This window comes from Sarcophilus harrisii, chromosome 2, assembly GCF_902635505.1.
Source record: "Sarcophilus harrisii chromosome 2, mSarHar1.11, whole genome shotgun sequence".
Taxonomy (NCBI): domain Eukaryota; kingdom Metazoa; phylum Chordata; class Mammalia; order Dasyuromorphia; family Dasyuridae; genus Sarcophilus; species Sarcophilus harrisii.
In genome coordinates, this window is record NC_045427.1 from 357,922,900 (window position 1) to 357,939,465 (window position 16,566).

General features: G+C 34.5%; 1 protein-coding gene across 2 annotated transcripts in view; it reads right to left on the reverse strand.

Moving 5' to 3' along the window:
* The window catches only part of DYNC1H1 (dynein cytoplasmic 1 heavy chain 1), an 89,447-nt gene that overhangs the window by 58,832 nt on the left and 14,049 nt on the right, over positions 1 to 16,566 (reverse strand). For both annotated transcript variants that reach the window (XM_031953228.1, XM_031953227.1), the window contains exons 4-16: positions 16,172 to 16,427; positions 15,050 to 15,236; positions 14,376 to 14,647; positions 14,056 to 14,283; positions 11,559 to 12,635; positions 10,604 to 10,783; positions 9,230 to 9,379; positions 8,302 to 8,448; positions 5,161 to 5,301; positions 4,121 to 4,297; positions 3,886 to 3,996; positions 3,681 to 3,800; positions 2,991 to 3,230 (exon numbers count right to left, since the gene is read on the reverse strand). In XM_031953228.1, coding sequence (XP_031809088.1) covers positions 2,991 to 3,230; positions 3,681 to 3,800; positions 3,886 to 3,996; positions 4,121 to 4,297; positions 5,161 to 5,301; positions 8,302 to 8,448; positions 9,230 to 9,379; positions 10,604 to 10,783; positions 11,559 to 12,635; positions 14,056 to 14,283; positions 14,376 to 14,647; positions 15,050 to 15,236; positions 16,172 to 16,427 — 3,286 coding nt within the window. The remainder of the gene's footprint in view (positions 1 to 2,990; positions 3,231 to 3,680; positions 3,801 to 3,885; positions 3,997 to 4,120; positions 4,298 to 5,160; positions 5,302 to 8,301; positions 8,449 to 9,229; positions 9,380 to 10,603; positions 10,784 to 11,558; positions 12,636 to 14,055; positions 14,284 to 14,375; positions 14,648 to 15,049; positions 15,237 to 16,171; positions 16,428 to 16,566) is intronic.

The following is a 16,566-nucleotide window of genomic DNA, read 5'->3' on the forward strand; positions in this document are numbered from 1 at the left end:
ACATCATTCTTTAATCTTTCCTTCTTTGCTATATAGGCTCAGAAAATGCAATGTCTTCTCTCTTTGCCAAAGTTACTCATTCCACATATATTCTTGATCACAGACCTTTCTTTCTCTTCTCAAATCTGCCCCATCAAATATTCCCTTTCTCTTTCTCTATTGGTTCTTTCTTCATTGTTCATCCACATATTCACCCTTTTGCCATTCTCTAAAAAAACACTCATTTGATACTCTACTAACACACTAGCTATCAACACATATTTAATTCTCCCCACCCACTGCTAAACTCCTTAAGAGAGAAAATGCTACAATGACTGTCTCATTTTTCTTAGCTCTCTGACATCTATAGATTCCAGTTGCTATCACTCCATACAAACTGCTTCTCAAAAGCTAATAAGGGTATCTTTAAATGGCCTATTTTTGATTCTTATCCTCCTTAATCTTTCTTTAACTTACCACTCCTGACCTCCTAGACACTCTCTAAACTCAAATTTTGCACTTCAGGTCCCACAGATTTGTCACTTAAATTCTACATCTATTACCTCTTCTTTCATCTTCATTAACATCACCTGAAGTCCAGGTCCTCTGGACTTGATCATTTATTACTATAGTAATAATTTCACATAGTAAACATTAATTAAATGGGTTTTTATTTATTTTCATTTATTCATTGGCCCTGATTGGTATCTATTTCAAAATTCTTTGCCTTTTCCAAAATCCATAGCTGCCAAAATGATTTTTCTAAAACACAAGTCTAAATATGTAATTTCCCTATTTAAACTTTAAGCGTTCCCTATTACCTCAGGAACAAATACAAATTCCAGTTTAGCACAGAAAACTCTTCATAACCTGGCCCTGGTCTACTTTCTTTTCTTTTCTTTTCTTTTGTTTAAACTTCACTACATCTATTACGTCTTGTCATGTACTCTTGGTCCAGGAAAACTAACTTCTTTGCTGTGTAACACATTCATCCCACCATCTCTCAACTCAATATACCTTTGCATAGAGTGTGCCTTCTCCTTCCCCCAGATTATACCCTCTTTTTCAGTCTGATTTTTAGTCTCTTTACTTAATGATAAATCTTTAGCCTAGAAAGATTTACATGAACTGATGCTGAGTGAAACAAGTAGAACCAGGAATACATTGAACACAATAACAGCAAGAATGTGTGATAATTAATGATTAACTATGAAACAACTTCTTAGCAGTTCAGTAATCCAAAGTAATCCCAAAATATTTCAGACAGAAAATGCCATTTGCATACAGAAAAAGTACTGAATGTAAATCAACACATGCTATGCTTTTTTAAAAAAATCTCTCCTATGGTTTTTCCCTTTTGTTCTGATTTTTCTCTCAAAACATGATTCATAAAGTAATGTGTATTAAAAATAAATTTAGTAGAAAATAATAAATTTTTAATATTAAACCTCTTGAATTTTTATTTTCCTTTAAAGCTCATCTCAAGCATCATCTTTTTTTTGCTGAGGCAACTGAAGTTAAGTGACTTGCCCAGGGTCACACAGCTAGGAAGTATTAGGTGTCTGAGGGCAAATTTGAACTCAGGTCCTCCTAACTTCAGGGGTGGTGTTCTATCCACTGCACCACCTAGCTGTCCCCTAAAGCATCATCTCTTAGATGAAGTTTTCCTGATCCCCCTTACTGATAAATACATGTGATCCCCCTCAGCATTCTACATTCTATTTATTTTGCACATATTTATAGATGTATCTGTCATTTCTTCCCACAGACCTAGAGGGCAAGGACTACTTCATTTTTGTCTTTTGTCTATTATATTAGGGACTTAATATTGTCAATAACTTGTCAATAAAACAGGGTCTAGTACAGTGTTTTGCACATAATCAGGCAGCTATATGTAGCATGGCGGATAAAGTGCCAGGAAGACCTGAATTCAAATCTGGCTTCAGACACTTACTAGCTATGTAACCCTAGGCAAGTCATTTAATGCCATTTGCCTCAGTTTTCTCATCTGTAAAATGATCTGGAGAAGAAAATAGCAAACCATTCCAGTATCTTTGTCAAGAAAATCCCAAAACAGGTCACAGAAAATGAGATACGACTGAACAAAGTGCATGCAATGGGTGCTTGATAAAAGTAGGTTGGCTGAACTGAAATGTTGGTTGGTTGACTGAATTGTAATAACCAATAAAGTATTAAGTGAAGCCCAATGCTTAGAGCTATCAAAAGTCTGAATTTGACAGTCTCTAAGGTTCTTTCTAGTGCTAATGGTCAACTAAGATGTTATTATTTTTCTAAGCTTTAAAGAAAGGTGACTCACTTTCTTCACTTCTCTTAAATCCCATTTGTCCCCTGGAAATAAGGACCAGAGATTTTAAAGCTCACACTTTTCATTTGAAGTAAAAGGTATATCCAAGAGATAATTTTCAAATTTCCCTCATGGGGCTACCTATCACCTTTTTCTCTAGGTTTCTCCTAGCGGTAGAATTGGCTTCAGTGCACAAAGGAGCTTTCGGATATAGAAGCTTTACATATTGTATAAAAAATCATAATGTGAAATTTTATCCCATGCATATAAAACACTTGGACCACCAATTTCAATGGGTTTATCTTTAAATAACCCTTTTCTACAGTAGTAGAAGTAGCCAGCTAAAAGGAAGAAAAAACAAGAACATGCAGTTTAGGCATGTGCAGGGCTATGTCAGCCATATACTGAGGATTAACTTTAACATAGGAGAAGATGATAGCTGAGTGGGCCTGAGAGAGGAAGAAGGGTCATGGAGAGTGGAAAAAAAAAGAAGGGATGGCTTATCAAATACAAAGTCATGTATTCCTGGAGAAATTTATCATTTTAGGTAGTGCTATACACTGCAAGCCTATTCTCCACAAGGGGCTAGATGGAGATGAGTGGGTCAATAAAATATTTTGATAAATCCAAGTTTCTACTCTAAACGGGCACAAGCATACATACACACACACACACACACACACACACACACACACACAGGACTTACAGTAACAGGTTTTGTTTTTTCCCAATCTGTGAGTAAATCTGTTGTTCGGCTCTCCACTGCTCTGTCCTCTTGGACAATCTTCATCTGGAGGTTGGCCACTTGTTGCTGAATGGCAGAGTCTTTGCGACGCATGATATCATTGAATGCTCCCCATTCTCCTTCAATATTATCAATGTATAACCATGATGGAGGAAACTGGAATCTTTGCTTTTCAAGCAAGCGCTGGCCATTGCGGTAAAGCTTTTAATTTAAGAAACAAAGATCACCATGTACTTCTTGAAATATAAATAATATCTTTAGTACAACAGATGCTTTTAATGCATGTGACCACACAGTTTAAACCAAGATAAAAAATATTCTTTAGGACTTTAATCTTAATTTCCATAGTTTAACCAACCACTCACTATTGGTGGTCCCGACCAAATGATCACAGATTTCCTTGACATTAACTATGTTAAAGGGTATTTGGAAAGTGTATATTGGCCTCCCTCTTATTTTAAGCCGCAAGAATATTTGTATTTGATTATTTTACTGTCAACAATGGGCAATTCTAAGAAAATCCTTAATAAATTGAATTTACGTCCTCAAAAAATAGCTGAGATAAATTACAGAAATAACTTTCAATAAGGATAAATATTGGTCTGTCTTACAAAAATTAAACTATTCTCATGCAGCCATGAACCACCTTACCTCAACTTGTTTCTCAAACTGCTTGATCTTCCGTTTTAAAGACTGAACATATGTTATAAATGTCACAGCATCAGATGTGCTAGCTGTATCCACAGAATGTTGTTCTAATTCTTGTCGAGACTGTTAAAAAAAAAGTACAGTACTTTAAATATGAAAACAAAGTTATATATGTAGACTAGTCAATATTACAAAAATTACATCTTACCTTTGAGATCTGTGAATGAAATTCTGACATGTTTGTCCCCAGCATTTGTCCAAACTTACTGAGGACCTCTTTATGCCAAGAATCATACTTCAAATTCACCTTAGATTGTACCTGTTAAGAGAATAAGATTACAGCATTTAGCTTTGTCTTAGAAGTTTATATTTCAGTTACATTTTATCCAAAATAAATTTGGTCTTTTGTGAATTGTCCCCAGCTTTTCAATAATACAACTTACTTTGCCATAATCTATAACTACTGGTCCAAACTCTTTCTTAGTTTCTGCATTGTCAAAAGTTCCTCTGGCTTTTCTAATTTGAACCAAGAGAGCTTGCCATTTATTCAGATCTTCTCCAAGTCTATTGTAGATGTTCTCAGCCTGCATATCCCATAAACACTGATACTGAAGCCAAACCTGGAAATACAGAAAATGACTAAGTAATACTGTTAAAAATGTTTAGAAGCTAGAACAAAACAGAACAGCACTAGGACCAGAGGGTTGGCTTTGGAAGCACAAAGACATGAGTTCAAATTTCCCCCAGACACTGAATGGCTCTGGTCACTTAATCTCTCAGTGCTATAGGCAATGATAAAATTCTAAGCTGCAGAAATGTGCCAACCTGCAGTAGTGCAGAGTTTCTTTACATGAGAGGTGCCCTATTCCAGTAAAGCACAAGTCCAGGCCCTATCCTCATTTGGAGAAATGTATCCAAACTTCATTCTCTTTTTCCATAAAGAGAGTTTCCAACGCATAATATCTGTGAATGCTATCCATTATTCTTCAATACTGTTGATGTGTAAACCAAAATGGAGGAAACTAGAACCTCTGCTTTTCAAGTGTGAAAATTACTTCTTGTAACACAGGAGATTTTTGAAACACAATACTTATAATGCTCTCAATTTCATAGCTTAAATCAAGTTAAAGTCTATTACTGACTCTACTCATATTCCACATGAATCTATCAATCTTTAACAGAAAACATGGAAACCTTGCTCTTTAGAGTCTTAGAATATTCAGATTTGGGGAAGCAAAGTTTAAAATGTTTATAGCTAACCTAAGAAAATAACCTCATTACTAAGATGGATTTAAATATAAATATTTCTAAACAACCCAATCATTATACCTATAAAAAATGTTCATCTTCATATTTGTGAGACAAAACCTAAGATAGGGAGTGAATTTTTTAAAAATGAAAATACTTTTGAACTGTATATTTTTAGGGCTTACTATAAAAGCTTGAGAAAATTGAACCCAGAGTTTTAAATGAAGGCTATTACCTTGACATACTGCTCAACTTCAGTCACAATGCCCACAACTGCAGAATAAGCCTCTTCAAGAGCAACAGGACCATCAGGCATCCTTGTTAAAGCATTTCTGTAGAACTTTTCTTCTTCAGACAATTCATAATGTACACCCACCTAATAAAAAAGGAGCCTCTGAGTACAAGCCATCTGTATAAAAAACAGTGTTGAGCTCCTCAAAGTCCACATTGCATCTATGACACATTAACTGGAAAATAACAATTAGGATGTCAAATTTATGTACTACAAATCACCATATAGTACAACTCAATTCTTGCTAACAAGATTTATATCAAATTAAGAAAATATGGTATGATCTATTAGGTTACTTAAGTATACAACAGATAAACTCAATGTTTGATTTAAAAAAAAATTATTCCTGGCAAAGAGTTGAAACAAGTTAATAAGCCTTGCTAATACTTCAGGCAAAACGATACAATTCAAAATGACTATAAATTTGAGTAATAGTTAAGAAAAAAAAAATCTGATAGGACTTCTTAGCTAAATTAAATTCCATGAATGTAAAGATGATTGAATTTTTAATGTCTACCAGTGTCTTAGCAGAGAGCAACAGTGAAATACATAATTAGTTTAAAAATGTCAATTTTGAAAATATTACAAGGTCAGCTACCAATTACTTTTTCAGATCATTATTATGTATTACGTATTAAACAATGTGTGTGTGATTAAAGAAAACATAAACCCTAAAAAAGAGCTCCTAAATTTAAGTATTTTTTTTTTTTTTTTAAAAAGAGATGTTTAAAAGTTAATGTTAATATGAGATTTGGGGGACAATCTCTTGCCCAGGGGCAGGCAATTGGATGAGATAAGATTATAAAAGATATTCCTCATTAAAATAAGGGATCTAATTAGTAGCAGAGTTCCAAAACAAAAACAAAAAACAAAACTAAGGAGGGCAAAGCTGGTAACTCTAAATGCTTGGTAATGGTATTTGACAATGTCAAGATACATTAGCATTAATTGGATTAACTTTGCTCCTCTAAGAATCTTCCCTCTAATCTTTAAAGATTTGCTGGTTTAACTCCAATTACAAACTAGTCCACAAAACTGATGAGCAAACTCAAAAACAGTCTAGCAACACTTAAGTTAAGACCAACTCAAACTCAAAATCACAGTAAGTTTCAAATGAATATATGACACAGATCTATAAAAGCACATCACAAATAAATTACAATAGAGGGAATAAGATTTCTTTGGCAACTGTAGATTAAGAAAATGGTTCACCAAACAAGAGTGAGAGAGGATCATGGGATATCAACTACTTGGCACATAATAAGAATTTAATATTTGTTTATATGATAATTCTAATTACAAAAAAATTAAAATCTTTTGCACAAACAAAATCAACAGTTGAAATCGGAAGGAAAAATTAACTGGGGGAAAAATTTTTGCAAATACATCTGATAAAGGTATATTTAAGTTATGTGGGGATCTGACTCAATATATCACAACTATTCCTCAATTGCTAAGTGGTCAAATGATAGTAACAGACATACTATCAACAATTATATGAAGACATGCTCTAAAACATTAAGAAAAATACAAATTAAAATTGTAAAGTTCCACCTTATTATCATTTTGGTAAAGATGACAAAAAGGAAAATGATAATTGTTTAGAGGTGTTGTAGGAAGATAGGCACGCTAATGCTCTGCTGTCAGAACTGTGGACTGGTCCAGCTATTTTGGAAAGCAATGTAGAACTACACTCCAAAAGTCCCTAAATTGTATGTACTCTCAAACTGTGATACTACTATTGAGCTTATATTCCAAAGATGCTAAATAAAGGACCTATACATACCGAAAATATTTCTAGCAGTCCTTTTAATATGGCAAGAAATTGGAAACTAAAAGGATGCCTATCAATTGAGAAATGGCTGAACAAATATTAATATAGGAAAGTAATGGATTATTATGCTATAAAAACATAATGAAAGACAAGGTTTCCGAGAAACCTGGAAAACCTCAAATTGATGCAATATGAAGTGAGCAAAACCCAAGATAACAACAGGATAGCAAAATAAAAACTTTGAAACATGTTATTTATCTTGTGACAGATGAGTAATAGAATCAAAGTATATAATAAGAAATAAGTCTTTGAAGATGGCCAATGTGTGGACTTGTTTTGTTTTCAATGTGTTTACTTGCTCAAATGATTGTGTCTTTCTTTTTGAGGGGAAAAGGTTAGGGGATAAGAAAAGCTACTGATATTTTTACAGAAAAAAAAAAAAACAAAAGAAAAGAGGGTCAGTGAAACACTATGAAAAATACATAGAAAAAAATACAAAAAAGTTCAGAAGGAAACAGAGAAGCAAAAAAGGTCTGACAGTAACAAGTGAATTTATTATATAGGTTTTTAAAAAGTCCTCTGTACATAATACTTGCAATTTCACATGTAGCCCTCTTTTTTCTATCTTACTTTATATAAGGAAATGTTCTTTTCTGAGGTGTTCATTAAATTTAGAATAAAAAAGTTAAAGATTTGGAGAAACCTAGGAAGACTTTTGTGAAGTGAGCTGAAGTAGAACTATTTATAAAATAACTATAACATCGCAAAAAACAAAACAAATTCCCCCCCTCCCCACCCCAAAAAACCTATGAAAGACTTAAGAACTCTGATACATGTAATGAATAATTAAGAAACTAGAAAAATGAGTCATGTTTCCCATATCTTGACAGAGAAATGATTCCTAGAAGTATAGAATGAGATGTTTTCAAGGCATGGCCAATGCTTGAAGACTTTGCTTGACTATGCTTAGTTGTTATAAGGGGGATATTTTAAAAATATTTTTTATATTTGGAAAGGAAAAGGCTGGAGATAGGAATTTCAAAACAATAGAAGAAAGACAAGAGCACTAATGGAGCACAGAAAAGAAGGAGATTCAGAGAGACACAGAGAAGGAGATCAGCCTTGGAATTGAGATGTTTAATTTCTCATGTACTTAAAAAAAACAATCTGGGCAGATTCACAGAAAGAATTGTGTAGCAGGCTTTTTTTGAGAGGGAGAACATCACAGGAATCCTTTGATCAGTGGTCAATTCATATTAAGTCAGTTATAGGATAAAATAGTTAAGAACCATTGTTATTAAAGTGCTTACCTGATACCTCTGACTCTGAATCCTGGGAAGTGAAAGTATTATTGTCTTCCAGGAAAACATTTCTTGATAGAGCTTGTATCTGCATTCTTCAATTGGTGGATTCAAATAAATCACCTGATTGGTTATTCTTAATTCATGAACAACATTCTGGAAAAATAAATTGCCAATTAAATAACATGAAGTTGTATATACAAACATAAACCCCTCCCCTTCTCTGAATTTTTATAACACATTAAGTCAGAATGACAAAACTTGTTTTCTATTAGATAGAATCTTACTTTTTTTTCTCTAATTCTAATTCTCATTTCATGCTGTTGAGTTGTTTGAAATGCTTAGAAATGTTTTAATGTTTGGAAAGTATTTTCTTCACAACAACTCCGAAAAGATTATGCGAGGTATTATTTTCAAAATTAGAATGAGAAGCCCAAGGCTTAGAAAGGTTAAATAACCAGGATTTGAACATAGTATTCTGACCAAATCTAGTTCTCATTCCTCTGCCCACACTGCTGGAAACAGAAAAATTCAATAGACAGGAAAAAAAGGAAGTGGATTTATTTTGAACATTTCTGACTAGTTGAGTAGAATTCTTTTTCTAGATTAAAACTAAACTAAGGTTTGCAATGGTCCCTACCAATTATTCTCATTCCCAGAAGCAAAAGATATGTAGGATAAGAAACAACAGAAAAATACTGTGGGAGCTCTACTTACTATTTTATCCTTAATTTATTATTCTGCCTTAAAAAATGCAAAACCAGTAACAAAGATTCTCTGAAAAATGCTAGATGAGTCATTTACTTGTAAGCCTTTTAAATTCTTGAAGAATATTTGATTAGTATTTGCTAAGTCAGACCTCATGCATAAAGAAGATATTGAATGAGATTTATTAATTAAGAGTCTCAGAAGGCTGCCTTGATCCTGGGATACTTACTTTAATCTTTGGCTCGCCACCTGGTTTGTGACTAGCTTGAGGGGCATCTGTATCCATGTCAACTTCAGCTTTATCATCGGCCTGTCCGAGAAGAACTTGGGTCCAAGCCCTCAGGCCAGCTTGCAAACGAACACCTAATATTCTTTCAATCTAAAGAAAAAGAAATGCTATTAACCAAGAAATTTTTCATCCCACTTCCTCTTTTCCACCACACAATCTTCCAAAAGCACAAACAATTCTATGCATTTTACCTGTGAAAGGGTGGAAAGGGGATGCCTCTACTGATTTTTATTAATAGCCTCTATACTTCCTCTTTTTCCTCACTCTTCAACTTATCTGACTTCTGATCTCATCATTCAACCAAAATGGCTATGAAAATACTTTAACATGTCTTAATCTTTATATTCAAAGATCTTTTTTCTTTATCTTTCTTGAATTCTCTGCAGAACATATAACACTGCTTGTACCCATCTCCACCCCCATCATCTTGGATGTTCTGTCTCCTCTGTTATCATAGCACAGCTGTCTCCTAGATCATCTCCTACCTATTTCATCACTGATTCATCATCTATATTCTGCCCCTACCTGTGAGGATACCCTAAGCTTCTGACCTGTGTCTTCTCTCTTCTATACTTACTATCTCTTGATAATTACACTAGCTCTCAAGGACAAATTATCTTCCAGGCAGGTGAGTCAGTCAGTGAAGATTTGAGCATCTTTAAATGTCCAACGCTAGTTTCTCTACCAACTATCTATTCTCTTTTCAATATCAGCATCCCACAAGCATCATGACTGCAACATGTCTAAAACAGAACTCCATCATCCATCAAAGAGTTTCCTTTTTGACACCCAGAACTGGTAATAATGAGGACATGAGGACTTTTGATTCTGGAGTAGGGGGGGAAAAACAACCTTAGAATCCTTGAGGTAAGAGTGCCTCTTGGATGCAGACAGATTGGAAGCTCCAAGAGAAGATGAATACAGAAAAGGAAATAGAAGGGTCTACAAATAAAAATTCCTTAATTTTGAAGTTTTACTCTAAACCCAAGAAAGATGAAAAGCTTTTTCCACCTTCCTCCTTTTTATGTAAGATGAGTCTCTGCAACTCAAAAACAGTATTAAAATTTCATTAGAAATTAAATGAGAATTCTGAAGTTAGTCTTGGAATTTACCATTTCCCTTTGCCTACTGGAAATGATGGCCTACATTCTTCTTTTAAGCAATATTACAAATTTCCAATTTATAAAATTACATTTTAGACTATAATTCAATATTAAGCTGGGCACTGCTTAGATTAACTTTAGAAAAGAAAATTATTGCTACCTTTCTCAATGAAAAAAACAATTTATAAGGACTCCTAGTACCATCCCTTACCTCCATGTCAAGTTTGTTGACCCAAATGGGTAAATTGGAATAGGAATGAAGATTCAAATCATCCACAGCTTTCTGGACTCTGTTCAAGATCTCAGAGAAAGTCTTGTGATCATACATACAAGTTTCTAAGGACCGAACTTCAAGATCAATTTTTTCCTCAATAATAAGCAGATCATCCACCTGTAAAGCATTAAATATTATATTTAAGCCATTACTTAAGTTTGTTGCAACAATATCAATTTGGTCACTTTTCCCCTAGTTATCTGAGTAATTTTATTGATGGGTTTATAATGAAAGAAGAAAAGAACCAAATACTCAGGGGGAGGCCAATTTCAATTTCTGATGATACACATTAAATTTCAGAGCTAAATTTGTATGAAAACACATTTATCATCAAGTTAATATCCTTAAACAGTTTGAGTAAAGAGAATTTTTCTTCCACTGTTCAACTTTCAGCATTAAGTATGGCTAAAATCAGTCCTAAAACACTGAATTTGTTTATCTTCAGTAGAAATTAAGTATCAAAGTTATAAAACATTGTAGCTATTTTTTTCTATTAAAAGATCTAATGCATAACTAGAATACCCAACAAAGGAACAGGGACAAAGATAAATTGTAGATTCATTAGTAGGTGGTACCCCCTGCTAAGGAAAGTTCCCTTACCAATGTACAACAGTACCTTCTCTGAAACTTGTGGTCTTAGTGAACTGCCCTGAATGTGGAAAAGTTAAGTGACTTGCTCAGGGTCATCCAAGCCAGTATATATCTGAGGCCAGATCTGAGCCCAGCTTTTCCTGGTTTGGAGCTGGCTATCTATCTACTGTCACATTACCTATCTCTACCCTTAAAACATATATTCCATGGATTTTATGGCATGGCAATATGAAATCCCATGGATTTTATGGAATGGTGATAATTAAAATTCTTTTCAAATTATTTTTGAGATAAAACAAACCTTTTCTTGAAAATTGAATACGGTCTCTGCCAGCCGCTGAACATATGGGTCAAGTTTGTACGATTCCCACACCAGGGCAATGCCTTCTCCAATCAATGCCTGTACTTCTTTCTTTAAGCCAGCTACCAAAAGGGAGATGGTATTGCGTTCTTCCACTTTTTCACAGGTCCGCTCATATGTACGAACACTTTCAATCAGAGAGATAGCAAATGGATAAAGTTGGTTTGCCTGATGAGCCTTGTTCACAATTGCCAGTGGAACACGGAAACCAAGCCACTTGAGATTTCGGACTTCTTTTGAAAGTGTAATGATCTCAGGAAGGAAGTTAACTTTTAGTTTAAGAACATTTCCACTTCGGCCTCTAACTCGAGTGCTTTCAATGGTGAAAATACGACCAGAAACACCAAGGTTACGCTGTTGCACCTTCCTTGCCCAATCATCAAATATTTCTTGAGTGTTAAGCTTCATGCGGAAACTATCTCCATCCTGTTTGAGCTTCTGACCTTCAACGTGATTCTCCCAACCTTTGCCCAGGACATCTTCAACTCGTTTCATGTAGGCAGTAAGTTGTCTATCAATCTGTTTAGCCCAGATAATGGACCCAGATACTGGAGGCAAATCACGAACATGACTCATTTTACAGGCTTGACTTTGAGGGTACTGAACCTTGAATTTGTCATGAAGAGATTCAATGTCATCTTTGACACGCTGGATTAGCTGGGTTTGATATTCACGAATGGCACCACGAATGTGAGGCCTGACAAACAGGGCATTGAATCTGGAGAAGATTCTGAACATTTCATTCGCATTCTTTGCTGTACCAAGTTGATCCCTAAGGCGAGCAGTGATTCGGGTTTCTACTCTGTCAATTCTCTCATCGTATCTCTTCATTGCAGCCTCCCAAGCTTCTGTACCTTCTTTAGAAACATCTAGCCCATCTACTTCCTTGACATTCTCATAAGCAAGGTTTACTTCTTCAATAGCATTAGCATCAGCAGCATCAAAAAGAACTTCAGCTACTTTCATATCTGGGGGTTCAGGTACATCTCCTTGATTCTGCTGGGCAACAGCAGTGACCTGAAGAGGAAATGGGCAGCAAAAACCATATAAAAGGTCTGAATTTCACTCAGTGTGGGTACTACATTACATTATATATTGCATAGAAAGATAACTATCATGTATATTTCCATCTTAATTCAATCATTTCATTACCACAGCACAAACAATAACACAAAAAAGGGTTACTATAAAAAGAAAATTCCTCTGCTTATAATCCAGAACAAACCTATACTTTCGATATTTAGATTTTCATCATCCTTTTGGTAAATCTGAATTATATATTTCAGCTATAAAGTATATACTGAAGATAGGTCTTTTGCTCAATAGCAGTTCTAAATGGTTCTAGTTACTTTTGGGGGAAAAGTGTTCCTGTATTTTAATACTAGATTTCTTTACTTTTCTTTTTTGCTGAGGCAATTGGGGTTAAGTGACTTGCCCAGGATCACACAGCTAGGAAGTGTAAGTGTCTGAGACCACATTTGAACTCAATACTCCTAACTTCAGGGGCTGGTGCTCTCTTCACTATACCACCTACCTGTCCCTAATGTTAGATTTCTATAATAATTTCCTAACCTAACAATTATATCAGTATACAAACTATCACCAAAACCACCATTTGTACCATGGTTTAAGGAAAGGTTAAACTGATAATAAAATAAGAGTAATTGGAAAGAATACTTTCAAATCTGCAGCATAAACTTAATAGGTGAAAACAGTTCAATATTTTGACATTAAATCAGATTATAATTTAGCTAAACACCTGAAAAATGTGACCCACTATTTAGCATTCTAAAGCAATTTTTAAAAAGCATACTAATTATCATTGCAAGCACTTATTACAATAGAACATTAAGTACTTAAATATTTGAAGAATGTTCCCAGAAGGCGAGTTTTTAACTAGATTTTGGACTGCTGGAAAAGCAAGAAACAAAGATAGACTCAGAAGATATGAAGGCAAGGATGTGCATGATAGACAACCTAAGAAAATCTACCTATGTCATGAAGTAATGAATGATGAGATTGATTTGATTGGAAGAAATGTGAATTGGGGGAGAAAAAGAGAGAGGAAAGGAAGCAAGAAAAAAAAAATACCCAACAGAAGAGATGAGAAAACATACCTCCTTCCCCTCTTTGCAGAGGTGGAGGAATATGAAACAATGCATATGCTGTCATACTTGAGTCATATGTTGGATGTTTTTGCTAAATTGCCTTTTCTTCTCCTTTTTTATTCTTTGCTACAAGGGAGGGTCTTTGGAGAAGAGGGGAAGGAGGAATGTAGTTGCATCAACTACTATCAATTAAAAAAAAACAAACCCAAACACCTTTGTGTGTTTAAGTGTATTCTAGCAACCAGATAATAATATAGGCAAATCATCAGTATAATAAGGAGAAAAAAATACAAGTTAACACTTCCAGTGATCTGGTATTAGAACCTTACTTGTGGTCTGAGCACTCGAACAATGACAGCTCTCAACTGCTCGTGCTGGCGCCTGAACTTCCTCATTTGGTCAAGGCGGGCCTGAAGTTTTCTGTGTGCAGGATTGATCCTCCATACCATCTTCAGGTTTTCTTCTCTTTTTCTCTTAACAATGTCTCTCAGTAGCACTTGTAATTTCTCATATTCATCATCCCATGTCTGAAAAACTTCGAAGCAAGCGACCATGACCTAGCGAGGCATAAAGAAGAGTGGAAATATTTTAAAAACAAGCTTCTTTTTTAACTTCCTGAAGAACTGTTTATCACAACATTAAGACTTACCTTTTCAAATTCTTCATATGCCACATGCATGAGTTTTCTTGTCCCCAATACTTTGAGTAGCTGAGAACTCAGGTCTCTTGAAATGGCCTCCACCAGACGCAAGGCCCTCTGAATAGGGTATTTTGTATTTCTGATTTTTCTCAAGTGGGTAAAAATTGCAACCAAAGCCTGCCTTATTTTGTCAAGCTCAGTAGCAGATAGCAAATCATTCAGAGGAAAATCTTTCATCAGAGGATTATAGTCATTTACAGTTTCTAAAGCTTGTTTCAAACCTAGAGTATGAAAGAGAAAAGTTAATCATTTTCTTATAACTATTGTGAACTAATTTTTTTTCTTTTGCTGAGGCAATTGGGGTTAAGTGACTTGCCCAGGGACACACAGCTAGGAAGTGTTAAGTGTCTGAGATCATATTTGAACTCAGGTCCTCTTGACTTCAGGGCTATGCTCTATCCACTGCACCACTTAGCTGCCTCACTATTGTGAACTATTATAACAGAAGTCAGAATATCAGGGTTCAAGTCCTGATTTTCAATTTACATGATCCCTAGGCCAAGAAGCACAGCACATCATTAATTTTACCAAAAATCATTAGTACTAAACATTATAAACAAAACAAAAACAAAAACCTAAATCAAACATTCTCAAGTTAAGATTTTAGCACTTTTTTTTTTTACCTGTATCTGTATCAAAGCTGACTGTTGCATGAAAACGTTTGCCATGTTTCAAGATATCCAGAGTTAAAAGAACCTCTGGGCTTTCACGCTTTTCCTGAATACGGTACAAAGCACGTTCCAAGTTTAGCCAAAAACTTATTTCCTGTAAGGCAGTTCCTGATGCTGGATCTCGGTCAAGTTTGGTCACCTTTAAAGACAAATATTAGGTTAATCAATTAAAAAACAAACTATTAACCAAGCATGTAGTATGTAGCAGGCACTATTCTAGGTGCTGGGGATACAATGACAAAAACCAAACATTTCTTGCCCTCTAAGAGGTTATGTTCTATGAGGAAAGAAAATATGTACAAATAAGCACAAACAAATCCAAAAGAAAAGATTTTTAAAAATACTACTGCATTAAATAGCCAAAAGATATGAACAATTTCCAGATGATGAAATTAAATCCATCTATATTCATATGAAAAAAATGCTCTAAATCACTATTGATTAAAGAAATGAAAATTAAAAACAAATTAAATCATCTCACACTCTCAGATTGGCAATTATCTGACAGAAAAAGATAATGATAAGGGATAGAGGGGATGTGGGAAAACAGGGACACTAATATATTATTAGTGAAATTGTGAAATGATCCAACCTTTCTGGAGAGCAATATGGAATTATCCCCAAAGGGCTATCAAACTGTGCATATCCTTTGACCCAGCAATGCCACTACTAGGTCTGTATCCCAAGGAAATCATTTTTAAAACAATTACCCCAAACATCCTAAACAAATCTTTATTTACTTTTAATATTTAAAATATAAACCATCAAATTCACCTAAAGTCTAAAGTAATCCTCAGTATTAGCATTAATAATATTTTTCAATAATAATATTTTATTTTCCCCAATTATATGTAAAGATGGCTTTTAACATTCATTTTTTGTTAAGATTTTGAGTTCCAAATTTTTCTGCCTTCCTTCTTCCTCCCCAAAAAAACAAGCAATCAGATAGAGGTTAGTATTAATATTTTCTTTTGGAGAAGAGTAAGAGAAAAATGTAAACCTAGTCTCCCATGAAGAACTCAAATTACAGTTTGTAAAGGAAACATTTTAGGTATTCATTCCCTCACTTCTTACTTTCTGAATTTCTCGTATCCAACGATTGACTCCAGACTGCAGCTGATTTAAAAAAGTTGGATCTTCAACCTTATCTCCGAAGTCTGTAACCTTTGGCTTTTCTCCACGTTCATAGCACTGTTTTGCAACATTTGTAATGATTGGATGAATTGGTAAACTAATTTCTGGAATTTCAATATTCTGCTGCAAATGAAGAAGGCCCATCTCAAGTTCTGCAATTTTTTTCTCAACAGAAGGAGCCATTTTATCACCATCTCTGAAAAATAGGAAATACCTTAAAATCAAAACATGTTGAAAGGCTATTTGTAGTTTATATAATCTTCTGCCTCTTTCTAATGGGTAGTACTATTCACATGTAACAATATTAGCAATTAGCTTAATATTTCAAACAAATC